Genomic DNA, 23,521 nt, shown 5'->3' with positions numbered 1-23,521 from the left:
TTGTTTTGCTTTTATCTCTCCTTTATTAAGGTGTTTTGACATATCACATATGCCGATGGTCCCTAAACATGCACTTCTTGCTTTGAGACCACATCTCTGTCCTCTGGGCCCTGTGCCTGCTGCTTACTTTATATCCTCACTGGGATGTCCACATGGTGTTTCAAAGGAGCTGGTCAAGTCTCATCTCTCTCACCTCCTCAGATCTGCTTGCCACATTGTTCTCACCGTTGCAGTTAATTGCCACCTAACTCCTCTCCTCCTCCTGGGTGGAAACTTAGGAGCATCATTAACAGTCCCGTTTGTCCTTCTTCCTACCATCATTCCATCTCTTCCTTCAGAATGTATCTGATCTGGTCCTCAGCCCTTTATTACCATCCCATTGGTCTGAACCACCTCTCCTTTCACAGACTGCTATCGCAGCCTGGGCTTCTCAAGCATTCAGTCAGTTCTTCGCATGGACTGCTGCCGCTTACTCTTGAATATGCAAATAACGTGACTAGCACAAAACCATCCCATAGCTTTTCATCTTCCGTTAACTAAAAGCCAAATGTCTCTTCCTGGCTTGTGAAGTTCTCCATTTCTGGCCTCCAGTGACTGACGTCACGTCTGCTTCTCTCGCAGCTTGTTTTGCTCTTGCCTTACCATGAGCGTTCCAAGCAGGCTCCTACCTCCACCCTGGCCTTTGCTGTCTTTCTGTGCGGGTCACCCACCTCGGCCCTGGCCTCTGCACGGGCCAGCTTTGTCCGGGTAATTTAGTCTGCTCCTTCCTTAGGCTCTGCTCAGGTGTACTTGGTGGCCTTCCTGGAGAACTCTGTATAGCAGAAGCATTTGCTTTCTTTGCTCCAGCGCATGATTTGCCTCTAGATAATGCTTATTTATTGTCTGTTTCCTGGTGCCTGGAGCAAGAACATAACAAAAACAGGAGATTGGCTTTGCTCCCCCACAGTCTCCTAGCATCTAGTGCAGTACCTGGTATATTATAGGTGCTCAGTGACTCTTTACTGAATGAATGAATACACATGTTTTAATATTAGTAGATAATGTTTTCTCTCACCAGGTACCAGGTCATCAGTACACCATCTGATATTTTCATGGTGATGGAATATGTCTCAGGAGGAGAGCTATTTGATTATATCTGTAAAAATGGAAGGGTAAGCAGTTCTCATTTAATCCTGTACATATTTTGTAACTTCCTGTACCCTTTATTGCATTAAAATGTCAGCAATTTTCAGAGGTCTGTTTAGTAATAGGTTCCCTTCGTCATATATTTGTTTAGAATCATAGGCTATTTAGAGAGAAAGGACCTTAGTAATGATCCCGAGCCCACTTACATAGACATGGACAATGAGCCTATTTGTTAAATATTTGTTCAGGGTCACATGATCTATTAGTGATAGAGCTCATTTAAGTCCCAAAAATTCATAATCCTCAGATTTATGTTTTGAGGTATACAAACTTTTTTCTTTTCTCCTTCCTTCCTTCCTTCCTTCCTTCCTTCCTTCCTTCCTTCCTTCCTTCCTTCCTTCCTTCCTTCCTCTGTCTCTCCCCTTTTCTTTTCTCTCCTTTTCTCTTCTTTTTTTCTCCCCTCTCCTCCCCTCCCCTTCTCTTTTCTTTTCTTTTCTTCTTTTTTTGAGACAGGGTCTCACTATGTCATCTTGGGGCCTGGCCTGGAACTCAACTATGTAAGATCAGTCTGGCTTCCAATGTATAGAGATCTCCCTGCCTCTGTCTCCCTAGTGCTGGGATTAAAGGCATGCTCAGCCTATGCAAGCCCTTTTAGTGCGCATCCTAAACATTATAAGTGTTCCTTACAACATATATTATTAAGTATTTAAAGATGGAGGCCTTGCTGTTCAACCCTTGCCATGTGTAGTTGTATTCATTTTTTGGTTTTGGAACTCTGGTGTACCTGGAGTAGTAAGAAACAGGCTTTTTGAAGGAGTTAGGAATTAGACTTAAAGAATTTAGTGTTTGAAGGAACTTTGGAAGCTTTTAAGTAATAAATACAAATACAGGGCACTGTTCCCTGCCCATGCTTACCCTTATATTATCTGATTTAGATAAGGCCCTTCTAAAAGACCCACAGCTGGCACTGAGAAAAGAACTTGCCTGAAAAGGAACTTTCAGTCTGAAGTTATTTGCATTATTCACTCATTCAATTTACATAGTGTATCTCTTTTCTTTAATTAGAATCAAACTCATTAACCAAGTTAATCTTTACTTATTTCTCATCATGGTTAATTTATCTTTAAAGTATTCCTTTCTCATCTTTCAAGGCCCCACTCCTATTCCCTAGGGGAATACTTCCTAAATTAACCAATGCCTTCTTTTCTTATCTTTTTTCTCCTGTTTCTCATTTCTAGTCATTTAGTACTACATTGTGGGGCTGTCTTTAGTTTTACCTTTTGGATGCTGCACGTTGAGCTGTCAAGTGTTTAAATCTCAGATCTCTGCCTTATTTCTGAAATTCCCTTTAGCTGGCTGCTTGTTTGCCTGCACAGATGTAACCTGGTCAGCTTTTGGTTTGAATTGTCTTTTCGCTCCTGCACTGTTCTGTTTTCTGTGCTTTCTGCTCACCTACTCTTTTTTTCCTGCTCATTTTATTTGTCTTTTATTTATTTTTTTTTCCTCAGATATCTGGTGATTCTTGGCTGTCCATTTAAGTTTCAAATGACGTACCAGATGCCAGGCTCATATATGTGTGAGATTTATTGACTGGTGGCTTTCACCTGTTGAGTTGTTGGAATCTTGTTGATTTTGGTAGGGCGAATTCGTTTGCTAACAATCAGAAGTATTTCTTTCCTCTTTGATTTGGTGTTTGGTTTTTCCTTTCTTCTTGAAGATATTTGCTTAGCTGTTGGAACTGAGTTGGGAGGTGAGGTGAGGTCTCTTCTGTTAGTGTGCTGGTTGTCACTTAGTCTCCGCCCTGCTTGCAGTACCCCTGCCATGGTACCTGTGAGAATCATCTGGCTTCACCTTGCTTGAGTAGCCAGAAGTCTTACTCCCCATCGGCGGGGAATTTAAAGCTTTCTAGAGACCAGCTGTCTTGTTTCCAGCCACCCCATACTCTCTCTCAGAAAGTACAGTTGCAACTCTTTTCCTCAGCTTTTTCAGGGTTCCATATGCAGATGTGTTTTTTTCTTCCTCTAGGCTTTGGTTTTGCTTTTCTCTCTTTGTGCTGAGTCTTTATCTGCTGTCCACAAACTCTTTATGGCTGCTGTCTCTCCGTCCTTTTGTTCCTTGTGTACTACTGATATCATCCTATGGCAGTTTCAGGAAGTGGCACAAAAGACTGCACGTGTGATGTTTAGCAGCTGGAAATAACACTTTGACTTGATTCATCTCCCTTTAGTCTCGGCCATTCTTTGTACTATATTTTTGTAAACAAAATACTTTTCACCTTTCTAGTTATTTTACTTACTATTTGTTAGGTTTTCTCTCCCTCTTTCATAATTTTCCTTATAAACATCTACTGGAAAAAATAAAGGTATTAGTTTGCAAAAGTATTAATATATTTTTCTTGAGTAAGGGTATCTTACAACACTTCAGTAGTAGTTTTAATTCTGCATTCAAAGAAATGGCTGGTTTATCTTTGTCCCCAAATTATTCATACATTGAAGGTGTAGAATTCTGGATTTAGAATGCTAACTCATTTGACCTACCAGAGAATTTTGTGTGAAAATCCTTGTGGAGGGGAATAGCAGCTTATTTATTAAATGCGCTGTCCTAGAGCAGGTGTAAAACAGTAGTGGTTATCATTCATTGAGCAAACATCTGAAAATGTGGAGATTTTTGAAGATTATTTTTAAAAGATTATATTTAAAATTTTTAATTGTAGTGTAAGGGTTTTTCTTTTGCAGTAAACATGCAAAAGGTAAATGTGTTAAGGATTTTCTTTTTGTTTAAATGAAAACATCTTGGGCCTGAAGAGATGGCTTAGCAGTTAGGAGGGCTTACTGTTCTTCTCAGGGTTCTGGAATTTCGTCCCCAGCACCCATATGGGGTGTCTTCAGACTGTCTTCAACTGTAGATCCAGAGGATACAACATTCTCAGAATTCTTGGCATTGTAGGCTCCTGTATGCAGATGTGTACACACACACACCTTAAAAATTATCTTAAATTTCAAGCACAGGCTGTTGTTGTGTTGTAGCTCATGTACAATGTTTACCTGTCACTTCTTTATAATGTAAATTAGACCCCCATCCAACATCACTTTCTGTATTCATTCTTTTCCTTTCTTATGGATTATCCTTGACACCTTCATCCTGTTTTATGTGCATTCTGTTTATTCTCACTCCCTATCCTCTTATCTCTGTCCCACTCCTGTCATCCCCTCTCCCACCCCGCCTTCCTACAAGTCCCTGTCTTACTTGCATGACTTTTGTTTTGTCATCTATTAAGTTTGACTAGGAGCACCTGTTTGGCTGTTGGTTTGGATCTACACTTTTCTGTATTACTCTGTGATGTTTTTCTCCCCATTGTTAGCCAATGTTTTTTTTTTTTCCTTACTTTTGTCAACTAGAGTAGGGTCTTTCATTTATTTCTATGTTATAATGTCTGACCTGTATAGTATATTGAATGGGTTCAGTAAATATTAAAAAAGTTAAGGGTTAAACAACACAAACCTAAAGTTGAAAACATGCCTAGTTTCACGTAGAAGTTGAAACTACTAGAAATGCCCATGAGTCACAGAAGCAGGTGGGTTTCTAAGTGTAGTCTATGCAGATGATAGGATTAGAAAGTTGTGCTGCTTCTTTGGGTCCTCATAACCTCTTGGTTTGTCAGTTGTTGCATGCATTCCTTCCCCATTTCAAAAGTAACTCCTGGGTGATGTTCCCTTGGAAGGTTTCATGCTTTGGCAGTTTACAAGCTGGAGAATTATAAGTAGGAAAGTTTCCATTGAAAGGCACAGCTTAAAATCCTTCTCTACTTTTCCTAGTTGGATGAAAAGGAAAGTCGACGTCTGTTCCAACAGATCCTTTCTGGTGTGGATTATTGTCACAGGCATATGGTGGTCCACAGAGATTTGAAACCTGAAAACGTCCTGCTTGATGCACACATGAATGCAAAGATAGCTGACTTTGGTAAGGACAGTTTTAGCTCTTTAATGAGTATATGTAACAGTCTTCAAATAGTGTTTATGGGGTTTGCTGAGAATCCCATTCGACAAATGAGTCTATAAGAGGGAAAACAGTAAGTTATTCTCTTAATCTTATGTATTCAAACTTGAGTATAAAGAGATTTAATTATTTTGTGCTTTCTCTTCCTCTTTCTCATACACACGTCAGAGGACAGCTTTTGGGGGTGTTTCTGTTCTTTTACCATGTGGGTCTTAGGAATTGAATCCAAGCTGTCAGGCTTAGTGGTAAGCACCTTTACCTTCTAAGCCATCCTGCCAGCCCTAAAATGCAGTTTAGTATATACTCATTAAACTCTTGACATTGAAATACATTGTACATTTTTACAATGTATTTCATTGTAAGGGCATAATAATACAATGTATTTCATAATAAGGGCAGCCGATTTGGGAAATAAAGGCTATGACCTGTTAAAGCAAATAAAGACTAAATGGTGGCCAATCTTGTTAAATAAGTTTGTATAACTTAGCTGTGTTATTTAGTGGGCTTTAATTTTCTTCTTGTCCTAGGGAAATCTTGAGCGTCTGTCTTTTGTTTTTTTTAGGTCTTTCAAACATGATGTCAGATGGTGAATTTTTAAGAACAAGCTGTGGCTCACCCAATTATGCTGCACCAGAAGTAATTTCAGGAAGGTAGTATTTGACATTATGCTGCTTTTGATGTATTTATAGTTGCTTATTTCTCTTAGATTTTGTTAGTCGAAAGTATTGTCTTGAATACTAATGAAGGAAAGGAAAGGTGTTTTCTTGCCTGCAGATTTTCTATCTTAAGAATAATACACAAAGAGCTGAAGAGATGGCTCAGTGGTTAAGAGCACTTGTAGCTCTTCCAGAAGACTGGGGTTTGGGTCCCAGCAACCACGTTTTAGATGGCTCACAATTACTTGCAACTTTACCTCCAGGAGATGCAATCTCTCTTTTGGTTTCTGCAAGCTGTTTCATACATGTGTGCATATGTACACTGACACACACACACACGTGTATGCGCACACACTAATAAAATGAAAAAATCTTAAAAACATGTGGGTAAATTAACAAATACATTTATAGAGGAGAATGTTGGTTTGCAAATCATGCTAAAGCAGTTAGAATGAAGTACTTTAATTTTTTTCTCTGGTGGGAGAATTTAAAGCTAGTCAGTTGTAAAGGTAGATAGGCAAGTCACTGAGACCCTGAGTATTGAAATACTTACTCATGAGGAATGGTTTACCTAGACAAAAAATAAAAAGTCATGTGCCAGGCATTACAAGAGGTCCACGTTTGTAATTCTAGAACTTGAGAGCGTGAGGTCATTCTGTGCTACCTATCAAGACACTATCTTAAAAAAAAAAAAAACACAGAACAGAACATACAGAAAGCAGAAGAGTTACAAGTATAATGTAAGGGGTAGTCTCATAATTAATCAAATAGATGGCATTTATGTAGTAGCTTCCTGTTTTATGAGGAAAGCACTTGTGTCTTAGGAACTGAATTAAAAAATTCATCTTCCTAAAACCAGACTGGCTGGATGCAGTTGATGCCTATAACCTGAGCATCGCATGGATGCCGAGGCAGGACTGTATAGGCAGACCCAGGGTCAAGACAAAATGAGGTGGGGGAAGGGCGAGAGGATATAAAAAGGGAGAAGGAAGAAGAAAGCCTCATTTTGTTCCGTCTTGATCTAGATCTGCTAGAGACTGCAACAGAAGAATGCTGAACTTGCCTGGTGTGGTGGTGTGGTGGTGTGCTGGTGTGTGCTTTTAATCCCAGTAGTCAGGGAGGCAAAGGCAGGTGGATTACTGTGAGGTCAAGGCCAGCCTGGTCTCCAAATTGAGTTCAGGCCAGCCAAAGCTATACAGAGAAACTGTCGCAAAAAAACAAAACAAAACAACAAAATGCTGATCACTGAATTACCAGCTAGCACTGAAAATAGTAGGGTTGCTGGAGAGATGGCCCAGCAGTTAAGAGCACTGACTGTTCCTCCAAAGGATCTGGGTTCAAAACCCAGCACTTACACATCAGCTCACAACTGTCTGTAACTCCAAGATCTGACACCCTCATACATGCAGGAAAAAAAACAGTGTACATTAAAAAATGTATATGCATATATTTTTCACAAGGTAGCTTTTTAAGTAGTGTGAAAACAAATTTATTTTTTCTTTTATCTCATTATTGGCTCAAGAATATTCTTGTTTTCATTTTTTAGTGACAGAAATAGTTTGTTAAGAAAGAGAGAGGCACTCCCAAATTTGGAAGTGGGGTATTAAGCTGGGATAAGAGGGTTGCTCAGAAGTTGTAAACTTTAATTCAAAAAACAGACTTTAAGTCCTGTGTGTGTATGTATGTGTATGCAGGTGCCAACAGAGGTCAAAGCCTCCTCTTCCACGCTTCGGAGCTAGTGCCCCAGGCAGTTGTAAGCCGCCCTGTGTGGGTGTTGGTAACTGAACCAGGTGCTTTTGTAAGAACAGATGGCTGAGCCATCTCTCCAGTCCAAAGGATTTAATTTTTAAAATCAACACTTTGGCCAGGTTTGGTGGTGCACTGCTCTAGACACTTTACTCAGGAGGTTAGACAGGCAGAGTGATGCGAGTTTGTTTCTAGTGCAGGCTACATAGTGAGGCAGGACCAGCTTGGCTATAAAGTAAGATGCTGTTGCAAAAACAAACAAAAACCAAGAGAAAAATCAAAGAAAAAGACAGCGCTTCGTCATTCCTATTGAAACCCTAATGAGAGGAAAGCTGAGCAGCTTATGTTTATTCACCAGTGTTTATTGTTATGTGTTAGTAACCATCCACTCAAACAACTTTTCTTTGTTTACACGTTGATGGACCTAATACAAAAATATTGTAGTATTTTCTATTTTCATAAGTTTAACTACTCAAAAGATTATTAGGTGAATTAAAATTTTTTTGCACGTGTTTTCTATCTTAATTCCTTTGGTATAAAAAATTCAGGACCTAGATACTATGGGGAATATAAATAAAAAAGTGATCTATTATTACCAGGCATACATAAAATGGACCATTAGGGAAATGTGATTTTTTTGCTTTGGATAGTCTTTCTTTGATGTCTGGGTGAATAGGAACACTTACTTTCAAAAAAGTGTTGATTGATATTTATAGTAATTTGTCATTTTAAAGATGTACTTCAGTGTTAAAGCCAGACTTTGAATGGAGGGTTGAACCTGTTTGCAGGTTAAGTTCTGATATTTGTCCGCAGAGTGCTTCAAACAGAAGCTTCAAGTATTCTGTGACCTCCACTTAGCTTGGCTTGTATCTACAGCCTCAAGGTCCTTAAACATGTGAGAGTTTTAGGAGAAATGGGAGAAAAAAGTTCAGAATCTGTCACTACCGATTTAATTGGGGCCAGTGAGATGGCTCAGCTGGTAAAATGCTTGCTGCCAAGTGTGATGACTGGAGTCCGATCCCTGAAACTTTTGTAAAGGTAGAAGGAAAGAACTGACCTCACAGAGTTGTCCTATCATCTCCACACTCACCATGGTAGATGCACAAACATATACATGGCACACACAGGCATGTGCATGCACACGCATGCACATGAGTGCGCACACACACATTTATTATAAAAGAGAATTTTGTCTCTCTAGGCAAATTCAACGTTTTTTATGATGGCGCCAGATTTGGCCTTATTGGTAGGAAAGTTTGAGAATCATAGTAAGGCAGTGAAACAATTTGATCCATGGTTCATAATTTACTGTGCAGCAGTTGGTATAAATAGTATGTTCTGACCATTGATTTCTTTAAAAATTGTTTTCTTGTATTCTTCATAAAATATTTTTATTTGAAGAATGTTGGTTAATGCTTCCTGAGACTGTAGCTAATGCGTTGGCATTCCCTGTTCAGACTGTACGCAGGCCCCGAGGTGGACATCTGGAGCAGTGGGGTCATCCTCTATGCTCTGCTGTGCGGAACCCTCCCCTTTGATGATGACCATGTGCCAACTCTTTTTAAGAAGATATGTGATGGGATTTTTTATACCCCTCAGTATTTAAATCCCTCTGTAATCAGCCTTTTGAAGCATATGCTGCAGGTAGATCCCATGAAGAGGGCTACAATAAAAGACATCAGGTAATTTCTCCCTCTCTTCCTCTCTCTTTCCGTTATTTAAGTTTTGTTTTTCAAGACACAATTTTTCTTTGTATTCCTGGCTGACCTGGGACTTGCTCTGTAGACCAGGCTGGCCTCTGCCACCCAAATGCTGGGATTAAAGGCGTGTACTACCACTGTCTGGCAATATCAGGTGATTTTAAACCAACTTATTTTTCTACCTTTTTCAATCTCAAGACATGAGAAAAATTTCATTTTCTTAATAATGTATTTTTATTCTAGTAATATACTTTGAGCTATAGGCAATTGAGTTTTATAGGTAATGTTGTATGTTATGGTTGAACCTGATAGTTAGAGGCATAACTGATGGTGACGGCTATGCTTTTCAAGTTGAGGTGAGCTGTTTTTTAAGAACACTCAGTACTACTCCCTGGAGACTTTGTTCTGCCATTAATATTAACTCATCCCTCTTCCCTTAATTTTTGTTTTCCTTTTATCTTTGATTTTCTGATGGCCAGACTACACATTTTTCTGATTCTGGAGGAAGAAAGAAATACAAGTAATATAGGAGTAATAAATAAGCATTAGTGTAATCAGGAATAGGATTATATGCGACTTTTAGCTTCATGCCTTTCCACTTACTCCTTATGCTAGAAATCCTGCTGAAGGTGGGTGTAGTGGCAAATGCCTTCAATCCCAGCACTTGGGAGGTGGAGTCAGGGTTATCTCTGAGTTCAAAGCCAGCTTGGTCTACATAGTGAGTTCAGGACAGCCAGGACTATGTAAAGAGTCGTACAAAAGTCGTACAAACAAACAAACACCTCCTGAGAAGGAGACCTGAAGTGGCATGGCTTCAGCTCCACAGGGAAAGGGAAACTCATTCTGTGAAATTGATGGTGTAAAATATCTAACTGAAAGTATATTTGTGTATGTTTTAGGTAATTTTTCATCATTAAAATGGGATAGAAAATGCTGACCATGGTGATGCAGGTGCACACCTACAATTTCACACCTGGGAGCCTGCTGTTTAAGTTTTACTACAGTTGTTGATGTGTCCTTGCATATGTGGAATTAAAGCATATAATAGGAAACGAATCAGAATGGCCTTTTAATTTTACATGTATGATTTGCTTATGGAACTAAGCTCTCAGTAAGAACTCATAGGCTACTGCATACTGTTTTTGTTAGGAAGTTCTTTTCATGAAACATGAAACAGTGTAAACTCTGAAGCCACACAATGTAATTTCTTTCCGAGCTGAAAAGAAATGTACTTTGTCATTGTCATTTGAGTACATATACATAACTTTTCATTTGGCTGCATCAGTTGTTAAAAACTAGCAGCAGGTTAGAACATTATTCTCAACATACTCAATGAAGTATGAGCTAGAGGAGGAAAACAGTTTAAAGAACTATAGTAATATACTGTGATTATAAATGTAAATTAAGTGTAATATCCTAAACTTTTGAAAAGCATTACTTTTATTATTGGTTTTACTCAAAATCTTTTTTCCAACACTGCTCTTTCTCGCAGGGAACATGAATGGTTTAAACAGGACCTTCCAAAATACCTCTTTCCTGAGGATCCATCATATAGTTCAACCATGATTGATGATGAAGCCTTAAAGGAAGTGTGTGAAAAGTTTGAGTGCTCAGAAGAGGAGGTTCTCAGCTGCCTGTACAACAGAAACCACCAGGACCCATTGGCAGTTGCCTACCACCTCATCATAGACAACAGGAGAATAATGAATGAAGCCAAAGATTTCTACTTGGCAACAAGCCCACCTGATTCTTTCCTTGATGATCACCATTTAACTCGGCCCCATCCTGAAAGAGTGCCATTCTTGGTTGCTGAAACACCACGGGCACGCCATACCCTTGATGAATTAAACCCACAGAAATCCAAACACCAAGGTGTACGGAAAGCAAAGTGGCATCTGGGAATTAGAAGTCAGAGTCGACCAAATGATATCATGGCAGAAGTATGTAGAGCAATCAAGCAGTTGGATTATGAATGGAAGGTAAGAAGGCAAGGGTTCTAACTAACCTTCTGTCTAAAGGAACCTGTAGACAAAATTCCTGTATAGAAGAACTGACTTGATTGCCTTTGTTTTTGTCCATGTCAAATGCTAGGTTGTAAACCCCTATTATTTGCGCGTACGAAGGAAGAATCCTGTGACAAGCACATTTTCCAAAATGAGTCTACAACTATACCAAGTGGATAGCAGGACTTACTTATTGGATTTCCGTAGTATTGATGGTATGTATACACAAAACCATGGAGGTCATATGTTACGCCTGGCTACCTAATTTGGTTTATAGTATTTAAAAAAATTTTTTTTATTAAAACTAAGCATGAAAAATAATAAGTTTCAGTATGGCCCCCTCCTTTCCTCCTTTGTTCTCTCACTCCCTCCTTCTCTTCCTCCACATTTGTGTTTTAGTGTACTCACCCATTTGTACATGGGAAGGGCTGCACAGGTGAATGTCAGGTGCCTTCTTCCGTCACGTTCCATCTTACTTTTGAGACAAGGCCTGTTTCCAAACAGGAGGTTGCCCTCTAGGCTAGAGTTACTGGCCAGTAAGCCCCAGGGGTCCTTTCATTTCCAGCCTCCATTGTTGGGGCTATAGGTGTGCCTTTTACATGTGTCCTGGGACTGGAATTGAGGTCCTTATGCTGTGTAGCAGGCTCTTTATCTACCCAGCTTTTGACCCAAGCCCCCATTTTGACACTTTCATACATACTCTTTGTTCTTAGCATCCTCCTCGCTGCCCTCTCCTTCTCATCCTTTGTGTCAAGCTTCTGGGCTTTGTCCTGGTAACTCAGTAAATGTGACTTCCTATGCTGCAAAAGACTGACATTTGTGATTCCTGTTATTCTTGTTCCATGCAGTGTATTATTTTATAGATTATCACTTGGGGCTAGGTACTTAGTTCGGTAGTGAAGTTCTTGTCCAGCATACTCAAAACACTGGCTTCAGTCACCATCACCATTTCTCTCAAAGTAGAAAATGACTGTTGTCCTATAAAAACTTGAAAATTACACAGTTGGGCTGGAGAGATGGCACAGAGGTTGTTAGGAGCACTGGCTGCTCTTCCAGAGGTCATGACTTCAATTCCCAGAAACCACATGGTGGCTCACAACCATCTATAATGAGATCTGGTGCCCTCTTCTGGCGTGCAGGTCTGTATGCAGACAGAACATTATGCCTGTTCCTCCAAATCAAGTTATACCAGTATGTATGAGAAGATATTTAAATTATTATTTCTAGACTCAAAGATATCATGTACAGATTATGGGAAAGAGACAGGCTTGAGGTGTGATATACATTGGCCAACCTGATGGTCTGCTTGGTTGGCTGGCTATATATGTATCTATGTGTCTATCCATGTCTGTCTGTCTCTCTGTATGTATGTATCTATATTTATTTATTCTTGAGGCAGGGTCTTCTTTGTAGTCCGGCCTGGCTTTGAAGGGATAGTAGTCTTCTTCGTTACCTCCAAGTGCTGGGTTACAGGTGTGCTCAGCTAACACACACTAGTATAGCTTGAAATCAGGAATGGGTTTTATTTTTCTCTTGGTATTTAGAGCACTTTGCAGTCTTAGTTATATCAGCTTTTGGAAGTGCTAACTGAATGTATATTCACCATTTCTCTATTTCTGTTTCTGCTTATGTTTTGTTCTGAATTTTTCTTTGCTGTTATTTTTAGTATTATTTCTGTGAGACTAGGTAGAGAAACCAGCTTCTCCCCGAGCTCCCTTTTTGCATTTTATCTGGAGGGAAGGTCTCACAGGTTGCCCAGGTTGTGCTTGACCTCCCTAGCTCAGGTAGGCCTTGAACTTCTCATCTGCCTGTTTCAGTTTCCCAACTAGCTGGGACTGAAGGCCTGTACCACTAGGCCCAGCTTCTCTGATTTTGCTTCTTGGAGTTGTTGCTCGTTTATGCTCATAAATGAACGATAAGAGTAAAAAATAAACTGCAGAGTAAAAAGCACTGAACTGAGGTCGGGAGGGGAGTGTACTTGAATGACTTGAACCTTCCTGATTCTGGGTGAGATAATTTCCAAGATAACTTCCATATTTCAAGTGGTTGAGTCTGTGTTTTTGTTTTTTTAAAAAAACAGGATGTCTCTGTAGCCCTGGCTGTCCTGGAACTTACTTTATAGACCAGGCTGTCCTGAACTCCTGTAGATCCTCCTGCCTCTGCCTCTCAAATGCTAGGATTAAAGGTATATGCCACCATCGCCTGGTGATTCTGTGCTTTTAATGGAAAACAATATTACTGCTAGGAGTTATTAACTAAAACTTAGTTCACTCGTTGTTACTTTAAAAGTTAAGGTATGTGCCCTGTATTGACTGGCATATAAAGAATATATGTGAAAAAATGGTGAGTGAACACAGGCACACTGCCCTCATTGTATGAAATAAACACGCTTTGGAGAGTTGGTCAGTGGTCTCACTTAGAAGAAGCTGATTGGTGTTGCTTAAACATTTGAGGGGGAAGGAGATAATAAAATGTTGATGTTCTTTTCACCCAGATGAAATTACAGAAGCCAAATCAGGGACTGCTACTCCACAGAGATCGGGATCCATCAGCAACTATCGATCTTGCCAAAGGAGCGATTCCGATGCTGAGGCTCAAAGCAAGCCCTCAGAAGTTTCTCTTACCTCATCTGTGACCTCCCTCGACTCTTCTCCTGTTGACTTAGCTCCAAGACCAGGAAGTCACACAATAGAATTTTTTGAAATGTGTGCAAATCTAATTAAAATTCTTGCACAGTAAACCTAAAACTTTGCTTATTTCTTTGATGCAATAAGCATGCATAATAAATAATAGCCAAACACTTCCACTTACCAAGTTATATATATATAATTATAACTAAGGATTGGCCTTTTGGAATGCAGTTTGCACAGGGATTGGAAAATGAGTGATGGTTAAAAGCCTCATGTGCAGAAATGAATTGGGACCATTTTCTTGTCCCTCATGCAGTACTACATACAGCATAATGTACACAGTGGATTGTAGGTCTCAGGCTCACTTGAGTTTTGGCCATTTTAATTTGGTGTAACAGGGCTTTGTTGACTATAAATTTACCATAAAGCCTTCACATATTACTACATGTTGATGTGTTTTATATTTGCTTCATGAATTTACTGGGTGAGTTTGCCTAGAATCCTCATAGACCATATCAGGTGATGCTGTTTTTCTGGGCTTCTAAGCGTCTGAAAGAGCTACTATTTCCCACTTCTGGTAACATTATGCACTGTTTCCATATCCCTCTTAAAATGCTTTGTGTGTGTGTGTGTGTGTGTGTGTGTGTGTGTGTGTGTCTCAATTTAAAATTATTTTTTGACTTGTAGGCCCCCAAACGCACAGGATTTATATGTACAGACACTGAGCGCTAAGTTTACTTTTGTGATTTTTTTCCCCCTGATGTTTTGTATGTGAAGTGCTGCTTTGGATCCAAGAGCCGATTTGCTCATCCTGTATTGAATCATGTTCTTGTCAGTGCACAGACTCTTCTGGCTATCATGCCAGCCAGTGTTGAATGTCATTTGATTGTGTATTTTTAAAATCAATCCATTCAGTGCATAGAAAGGACATCTTTTATAAGCTTTGAATACTTGGATTGGATTTTTAACCCCTGATTTTATTCTGAGAATTTTTTTAAAAAGTTGAAAGAAGATAGTGATTGTATGTGTATCTACTGCTTAGCTCCAACAACTACTGTTTGGTCATATTTGTTCTCGAGATCCACACATGTATAAAAACATAGATATGCACATATATTTGAGATTATGTTTGCTTTTAAACTATTTCGATGTTAAGATACACATACCAGCCCTAAATACTTATCTCCTAAAAATAATAACGTCTTTAAAAAAAAAAAACCTCTTTAATTCATTATAAAATCAGTAATTTTCAGATAGTGCCTACTCTTCCATATTTAGCTCTAACTGTACAGAATCCCATTTTCCCCCCACTGCATTCATTTAAAAAATCCCCCCCCCCCAATCTGTTGAGCACTTATGTAACCAGATGGGAATTAATTTGGAGGTTATGATAGCTTGCAAAAAAGATTATAGTTCATGCACTGAATTCCGAACAAAAATTATGATTCTTTTTGTTCAGGGCTTGTTTTATTCAACTCTGATTTGAATGCTGTGTAAAGTAATGGAGACTCCATTTAAATGAGTTCCAAACTGTATTTATACCTTGTGTGTATATCGTCTGCTTGGGGTTTACTGACGTCATTGTCTAAATGTGGCACTGTGTTCCCGATGTGAAGAACAGAAGGCTGCATTTTTTAAGTTACACATTTGTAAATAGAACTAAGTAGTATCTCTATAAACTGTTGGGGGGAATGGGCACAAAAGGAGGAACCAATTAAATAGGACCTTCTAAAAGTTGTTAATTTTGTAAACTTTGCTTCTTTTATAAGTTATTCTTGATTCATTTTAGTTACTGAGTTTTATTTTGAAAATATTTAAATATTGCACTTGTATAAATAGTATGATAAATGCAAACTATTGCAGTCAATTCTTTTTTTTAAAGCTATCATATCTGAAATGACAACTTTCAGTTAAGTTTGTCCAGCTTGCAACAGAATTTTCACAAATGTAGTTTGCAAATTCTTATACTGGAACTGTAATGGGAGTCAATGCAAATGATTTTTAATCTTTTTTTTATTATCTTTTCAGCAATTTATATTTTTTTGTGATTTTATGCAACCATATTTTTACTTTGTCTTGACAACTGAAAGCTGTATAAGGTTTTTGCCAGAAAAGTACTGTATACATAGTTTTAAATATAACAGATTTTGCTGATATGTAAAAATTTTGCCATTAAAATTGATTTCTCATGAAAGGAACTTTTCTACCAAGTTGGGCCACATGAGAGCTTAATATATCTAATTTAAAATAATTTTACTGAAATAAACACCATTGCTTTTACTTTGATTATATTTTTTCTTAAGATGCTTTTGTAGTGTTTTGGAGTTTTAGATAATTTTATATAAATTCTCTCCCTGCCTTGCACCATCCTTTGGATCTTTGATACCATTCACAAATGAACTAATAATGTGGCTGGGTATGTAAGGTATGAGTTCCAAGTGGCATCTTGGGAATGAAAGAAAAACATGTTGTCTAAATCTTTCTTCTCCTTAACTCCCCCCGCCCCCACCCGTTCACTGTGGGCTTTGACAAGATGAATGAAACTCCACAAACAATCTAACTGTAAGTTGGTTGTAGGCAATCTTTGTGGGTTATGTATGTTTCCCCAGAGTACCTTGATTTGGAAAGATGGCATAATAAAGAAAAAAAAATTCATTTTTCACCTGTTACAACGTCTTTCTTGTTTAATCTAGGTTTGGGGGTAGTGGGGACACATGTTCATAGCTGAGTATCTGGGCTCTTTCATGTATTGAAAAATAAACAGTGCTTGACTATATTTTAGTACTCAAAACACTGAGTTTTGTCTTTCATAAAGTTGTTTAGAAACTTTCATCTAGAAATCAACAATCTAAAGAAAATACTAAGATGCAGACAGTAAAAGGTGAAGCAGCTGTAATATACTAGTCACAAACACTGGCCTTGGATTCCAGCATTGTTAGAATTTACTTGCTATTAGATGTAGAACACATTGCATTCTTGGGGCTTTTGCTGGATTGCTGGCTTTCTAAATATTTAAAACAGTAAAGCTGCATTAAGTAAAGCAGCATGTAAAGTTCTTTTAGAGAATCATTTTTTTTTTTCTATTCATTCTCTGCAAGTTTGCACAAGAAACTTCTGTGAAAACACTATCTAGGGCTGGAGAGATGGCTTAGAGCTTAAGAACTCTGGTTGCTCCTCCAGAGATCCTGAGTACAATTTCCAGCAACCACATGATGGCTCATAACATGAGATCTGGTGCCCTCTTCTGGCCTGCAGCCATACATGGAGGCAGAACACTGCATATATAATAAATAAATCTTAAAAAAAAATACCATCTATTAAACTGTCCTATTAATTATGAATGAATAAACTTCTGTTATAAATGCCAAATACTGAGAGTCTGTTTAGTGACCTGAAGACATTACCAAGCCTTTACTGGAGTAGAGGGCACCACAGTTAAGGTACCCTGAGAAACTTAGCAGAGGAACAAGAGCCTCAAGCACCATTTATTCACTCATATGGCTAATGTGAACCATTCATTACAAGTGTGACCAAAACACCAAGCTAAAAGTCCTGCTCCAACCATCTTGTTGAGGATGGCCGGAGATACACACATACACATTAAAGGACAAAAAGATGTAAAGTATGGACTGAGTGGATACTCAGTGTGTCAGGGTTACAGTGACCACAGAAACCTCCATCCAGATTGAGGAACACTGCCTCCATCATAGAATCTCTTGTGATTAATATGAGAGTGGGGTGTCATAGAACAACTCTTGACACGAGGCATGAAGAACGGGTACAAAATACTGAGCCCACCTTAAAGGCTGGCTTCCACAGTCAAGCACCGGTCATTTTGAAAATACCAGCCTACTTTGTAGTTCTTAAAAATGTTAATGAACTGTAATCAAATTATAAATAAAAATGGCATCTGAAATCATTGCTCTCAAAGTCTAGACATACTGGGAAGCTGTCAAGATTATTATGAAAAAAAAAAAAAAAAGGTTATGTAAGGATTATAGGTCTGTCATTGGTAACAATCATTGGTAAAAATTTAAGAGGTTCTTATAAAAATTATGTGTGTGTTTGTGTGTATATGTGTGTGTGTTTGCATCCCATAGTACAAATATAGAAGCCAGATGACAACTCTCTTTCTACTCAGTAGCTTCTAGGGACTGAACTCATGTCATCAAACTCAGCAGACAGCACCGGTACCTACTGAGCCTTTTCACACGCCCCTTGCTATGTCCATTTCAAGAAAAGATCAATTAAATACCTAAATATGAATAATCCGTTTGTCAGTGGTTCCAAAATAAAATAAAAAGTTGTGTTCCACAAAAAAGTGGGACTTCAATTTATAGTCATCTTAAAGAATGATTTTATTCTCTGATGTGTATGTGTGTATTGCAGACATCTGCAGAGGCTGCAATGGAGTGTGAAATTCCCCTGGATTTTCACGCCTAGAAGAGGGTGACAGATTCCCTGTACCTGAAGTTAGAGCGCGGGTAACTGAATCCAGGCCCTCTGCAAGAGCAGCAGGCTCTCTCCAGGCCAGCATCAGTGACCTTAATGACAGTGTTAGCGATAAGAGTTAGCTTCCAGGGTATATTTGACATTTGGGAGAGAAACAATTTGGTGGGCCTATTGGTGACTGAGCTGTAGTTACAGGGAGGCAAATGCTGGTTAGGAACTCAACTTGGGTCCTCTGGAAGAGCCGGAGCTAGTGTTCTTAACTGCTAATCCTATCTGTCCAGCCCTCATAGTATAATCTTAAAACACTTTTGAGAGACATCACACTTCAGTAGGAGCAAAAGTACTTGATACAGTAGAAAAGTAAATGCCATCACTTAGAAATAGCCTTGATGAATCAGTGATATTTGCCTTATTAAAGTGGACCTGAAATTCGGAGCCAGGTTACATAGTTAGGCCTCATTTGAAGACGAAATTGTCCTCTACAGGTACACTGTAGGAGTGTGATAGAGGACCACATCATTCCCATTACCGTTTGACGTCATTACCCTAAATCAGTGAAGCAGCTCTATCACCAGGGCATTTTAACAATCAGTGCCAATGTTCACTGTTTTTTTTTTGTTTTGTTTTGTTTTTTTTTTTTTTTAAACAGGACGACTTTTTTCTTTAACATTTATTTTTTTTTTTATTTTATGTACACTGGTGTTTGACTGCATGTAGAGTCTATGTGAGGGCGTCGGATCCTCTGGAACAGGAGTTACAGGAGTTAGACACATGTGAGCTGCCATGTGAGTGTCTGGGAATTGAACCTAGTTCCTTTGGAAGAGCAATCAGTGCTTTTAATCGCTGAGCTATCTCTCCATGCCAAAGTTCACTTTTGTGAAAAAACAAATAAACAAACAAACAAAAACCAGCAATTTGTAAGAGTTCTGGCTATAGAAGGGTCTCTAACACATATAGGCTAAGAAACACTGGTGTGTGTGTAAAACAGTATTTTACATGTTGGAATGTTTTGCCTGCATATTTGCCTGCCTGGTACCCATGAAGCTTAGAAGAGGGCGACAGATTCCTTGTACCTGAAGTTAGAGTGCGGGTAACTGAATCCAGGCCCTCTGCAAGAGCAGAAGGCTGTCTCTCCAGGCCAGCATCAGTGACCTTAATGACAGTGTTAGCGATAGGAGTTATCTTCCAGGGTATATTTGACATTTGGGAGAGAAACAATTTGGTGGGCCTATTGGTGACTGAGGTGTGGGGAGTGTTCAATGTTTCCCCTAACAAATAACTAACCAGCAAGAAATGCTAAGTGCTGGGGTTGAAAAAAAAAAGGGTGGTCTCTAAAAATGGGCCTTTCCTTGCGTAGCATAGGTATATGGATAAACTTACGGAGTTTTCGATTTCTTCAGTGTAAACCAGCGTAAAACATTTACCTACTAATTTACTTGTAAGAAATGACCCAGTACTATTTTCAGGCTCTGTTGTAGATTCTCACAGGAAGCCTGCAGTTCCGCCTCGTGACTCACTGATCAGCCCTTGTCTGTTTTTATTGCTGAAATAAATGGGGAGGAAAGGGTTTATTTCAGCTTATAGTTGTACATCATAGAATGAAGCCAGGGCAGGAACTCAAGCAGGACAGTAACTTGTAGGTAGGACGGTACTGATGAGGCGGTGGAGTAGAGTTGCATACTGGCTTGTTCATCTAGGCTTGCATAGTTTGCTTCCTTATACCTACCGGGATCATTTGTCCAGGGGTAGCACCACCTATAATGAGTTGGGCCTTCCCACATCAATCATTAAACAAGACTGTACCCCCATAGATTTACCTACAGGCCAACCATATATATATGGAGGCATTTTCTCAATTAAAATTCCCTCGTCCCAGCTAACTCTAGGTTTGCCCCTTGGCACCGGAAGCGGAAATATCCCGTCAAACCAAAACAAATCAGGAGCGCTTCCCTTGCACTTTCGGCTCCGTTTTTTCTTCTGCATCTCGCTGGCCCTCAACGGCTTGGCCTGGCTTAGCTCTCGCCTGCCATCCTTAGTGGGCCACTCCCGGCGGCTGCTAGCGAGGCGTACTACAAATCCCATCGTACCTAGGGCGCCGCAGTGACTTCTGGGATCAGTGATCTTGTAGAAGATACTGGCGGGTAAGAAACTCTTCCTTTCTGCTGTCCGCTTCCCTAGGCTGTTCGAACGTCTTCGGATGATTTCATGCTTTTTCATAAAATTAGGAAGCACAGGAAGAAAAGGCGGGTTAGACTACCGACGGGACCATTTCCGCTTCCGGTACCAAAGGTCAAGTAGAATGTAAACACGGGGCCACGGAGTGGCTTTCAGGTAACTGGGTGCGGGTAGGCGGTAGAAGGCAGAGGAGACGGAAGCAAGATGTGAGGGTGCTGTGTGCGGGAGAGAGGGGCGAGGGCGGCCGGCTGAGGTCCACAGAACCCTCTGGTGTGCCTGGGCACGGGGCTCGGCGGCGGGGTTCCGGGTGCCGGCTCGATGGCCTGGGGAGCTGCGGCTGCGAGCTCATGTTTATGGTCAGCCAGTGAAGGACTCTTGAATACTGGGTTCTTCTTTGAAAGCATTTTGAGGTAAACCGTGTCTCTAATTCATCATCCCCGAATTCGTCTCTTTTGCTCGGAGATGCTGTTGTGATTCTCCACGTCTGGCCGGTGTTTTTCCATCTTGGATGCCGCATCCTCTCACGCAGTCAGTACAAGAAGGCAGTTCACTCCGTTGCAGGCACCTGCCAGCTTTTGGCTGGGTAAAGTGTCAAGTCGAGCGGGAATCTTTGTATTCGAATTTAGAATACAGGTGTCATTGTTTAGAATTTTAACGCCACTCACCAATTCTGAAGAAAATGTTGACCTTAACACCAGATATGCATTAACAGGAAACCTGTACAGTTGTGATTTACTCACGTGGTTTCTTATCATGGTGAAAAGTGTTTAGGAGCTTGTCTTAACCCATCCAAAGACTGATGTGCCAAAGTCCTTTCTATAAGCAGGTTTAGTGATAAGTTAATTAAAAACACAACCATAGAGGCACAAGAAGCTCATAACATCAGATGAAAACAGTTTAGTTGAGATTTAAGTGTAATGTTATGCAATTCTCCCATATGGGCTGTATACAGTAGCCTTTATTGCTGTTCGCAAAATTGTGCCATTATCCCCACAATTAATTTTAGAATATTGTAATCACCGAAAAGAGAGACCCAGAACTAATAGTTGACAGTTCTCTGTATTTGCTCCCCCAGCAGCATTTAAGATTTGAAATCAAGTCAGAACATTTCCTTGGGGAGGATGTTCACTCATGGTAGGATTCATTCCTCCTCTAAGCCTGGTCAAATTCTGTTCTTTAAAGCACACTTCCAGAAAGGCTCAAGTGTGCATTGTCTGACAGTGTCATTTGATTTACTTGGTAGCACTTAAGCTGTATTGGACTTGAATATTCACTCCTTGCACACAGGCAATTCGGGAGAAAATAGAAACTTGGTATTGACTTGCTAACACATTTATGTTTTCATCTTAGTAGATTCTGGATCCTGCTTGCTGTTTCCTCATTGTTACGTCTTTCCTAATCTCCACAGTGACTGATTAGATATTCTTTGTTGTTGTTTTGTTTTGTTTTCATTTTCCTCACATTCTTAGATCTGTCTTTTTCCTTTATGTTGAGTAGATGACTACCACCCACTTTATTTAGTAATGTGAAATTTGTGAAATCCCTAACTTTGTTTTCACTCTCCTCCTGACCTTCAGAAATGTATTCTTGTCCCTCCCTCTTCTAGTTGAAGCTTGTTGATTTCTGGTGTTATCTGCCTCCATACTCTTAATAGCTTCATTCTCTTCTGATTTCTGTAGCCTCTGATCTCAAGGTGTTTGTATGGGAGAATGATACATGCGCCTGAGGCAACGGTGTGTGGCTGAGAGCTACCATCTGGGACTTACCCGTATCTGTCTGCAGCATTTATAACAGGGCTTAGTTTGGAAGATAGGGTATCTGGAACCTCAGTGATTTGCTAATTTACTTCTTTTTGTTGTTGTTTTTTTTTTTTTTTTTTTTGAGACAGGGTTTTTCTGTGTAGCCTTGGCTTTCCTGGACTTGCTTTGTAGACCAGGCTGGCCTCGAACTCAATAGAGATCCGTTTGCCTCTGCCTCCCTGAGCATTGGGATCAGAGGTATGCACCACCGTGCCTTGCTGATTTGTTAACTTTTTAAATATGTACTCACTATTTTCATTATTATCCTATTATCCTATTCCCAGCTTTTACTAACAGATTTGACCAGTGATTTAAAATGAAATTTCCTTCATTAAACACATTAGGTTTCTGTCACTAATATATCTATTACACTGGTACATTGGTAATGTAGAAAGAAAGTTCCATTTGGGAACTTGAAACCAGAAAATGGACTCTACATTCTCACTGTCTTTTGGCACAGCAGAAAATACAATAGAACCTCCTTTTATATTCTAGAATCTTTCCACAATTCTTTTTTTCATGTCTAGTGTTCTGCCTGCATTTGTGCCTGCAGGACAGAAGAGGGCACCAGATCCCATTATAGATGGTTCTGACCCACCATGTGGTTGCTGGGAATTGAGCTCATGACCTTTGGTAGAACAGCCAGTGCTCTTAACCTCCGAGCCATCTCTCTAGCTGCCATATTCTAGAATCTTCTGAAGGTATTCTAAGCATCCATTTTCCCAGGCTGTCTTCACTCTGTGCCTGTGGATTTGTCATTTATAGTGACCACACTACACTTTCATTTTTTAGCCATTTCCTGGTCTTCCCCTGGGATTTATATAAAGTGAATTTTCAGACAGAGGAAATACATTTTCTCATGTTATGATGAGGCCGAGGAGGAAGCTTTCATCATCTTAATTCCCTAGTGCAGTTTATGGTTCATTACTTACCCAGGATTTCCCAAAACTCTCTGATAAGCACATACCTGACCTGCATCGACCTGTGTACTTTGTTGATTGATCTGATCTGTTAGATTTTCTCTTGTTCAGTAACAGGCCTGTGACTATCATTTTCTTAGTTCTGATAGTAATTTGGGGTTTTATGTGGGAATGACTTATATCCAGCCTCATTTTTTTTGTTGTTGTTGTTATTGTCCTCTTCTTGTTGTTACTTACATTTTACTTAAGTCATATGCATCAGTGACTAATACCTTGACATTGCTGGAAACTTTCTGTTGTCTTCCCTCTCTCCTCGTGA

General features: G+C 39.6%; 2 protein-coding genes across 6 annotated transcripts in view; both read left to right on the top strand.

Annotated features, from left to right (window-relative positions):
• Prkaa1 (protein kinase AMP-activated catalytic subunit alpha 1) overlaps positions 1-16,518 on the top strand; it is a 32,538-nt gene extending 16,020 nt beyond the window's left edge. For 2 of the 3 annotated variants that reach the window (XM_021660102.2, XM_060380523.1), the window contains exons 3-9: positions 1,058-1,151; positions 4,941-5,085; positions 5,684-5,771; positions 8,981-9,205; positions 10,716-11,202; positions 11,315-11,441; positions 13,721-16,518. In XM_021660102.2, coding sequence (XP_021515777.1) covers positions 1,058-1,151; positions 4,941-5,085; positions 5,684-5,771; positions 8,981-9,205; positions 10,716-11,202; positions 11,315-11,441; positions 13,721-13,965 — 1,411 coding nt within the window. In that variant the 3' untranslated portion in view covers positions 13,966-16,518. The remainder of the gene's footprint in view (positions 1-1,057; positions 1,152-4,940; positions 5,086-5,683; positions 5,772-8,980; positions 9,206-10,715; positions 11,203-11,314; positions 11,442-13,720) is intronic. The other variant, XM_060380524.1, reaches the window with a different exon arrangement.
• A 3,727-nt stretch (positions 16,519-20,245) lies between these two features.
• The window catches only part of Ttc33 (tetratricopeptide repeat domain 33), a 46,993-nt gene continuing 43,717 nt past the window's right edge, over positions 20,246-23,521 (top strand). The window contains exon 1 of one of the 3 annotated variants that reach the window (XM_021660105.2): positions 20,246-20,449. Coding sequence is in view for 1 of the 3 variants with exons in the window: in XM_021660103.2 (XP_021515778.1) it covers positions 20,802-20,893 (92 nt within the window). In the remaining 2 variants the exon portion in view is untranslated. The other 2 variants (XM_021660104.2, XM_021660103.2) reach the window with 2 other exon arrangements.

The sequence above is a fragment of the Meriones unguiculatus genome, chromosome 3 (genome assembly GCF_030254825.1).
Source record: "Meriones unguiculatus strain TT.TT164.6M chromosome 3, Bangor_MerUng_6.1, whole genome shotgun sequence".
Taxonomy (NCBI): Eukaryota; Metazoa; Chordata; class Mammalia; order Rodentia; family Muridae; genus Meriones; species Meriones unguiculatus.
This window is presented reverse-complemented; position numbering and strand designations above follow the sequence as displayed.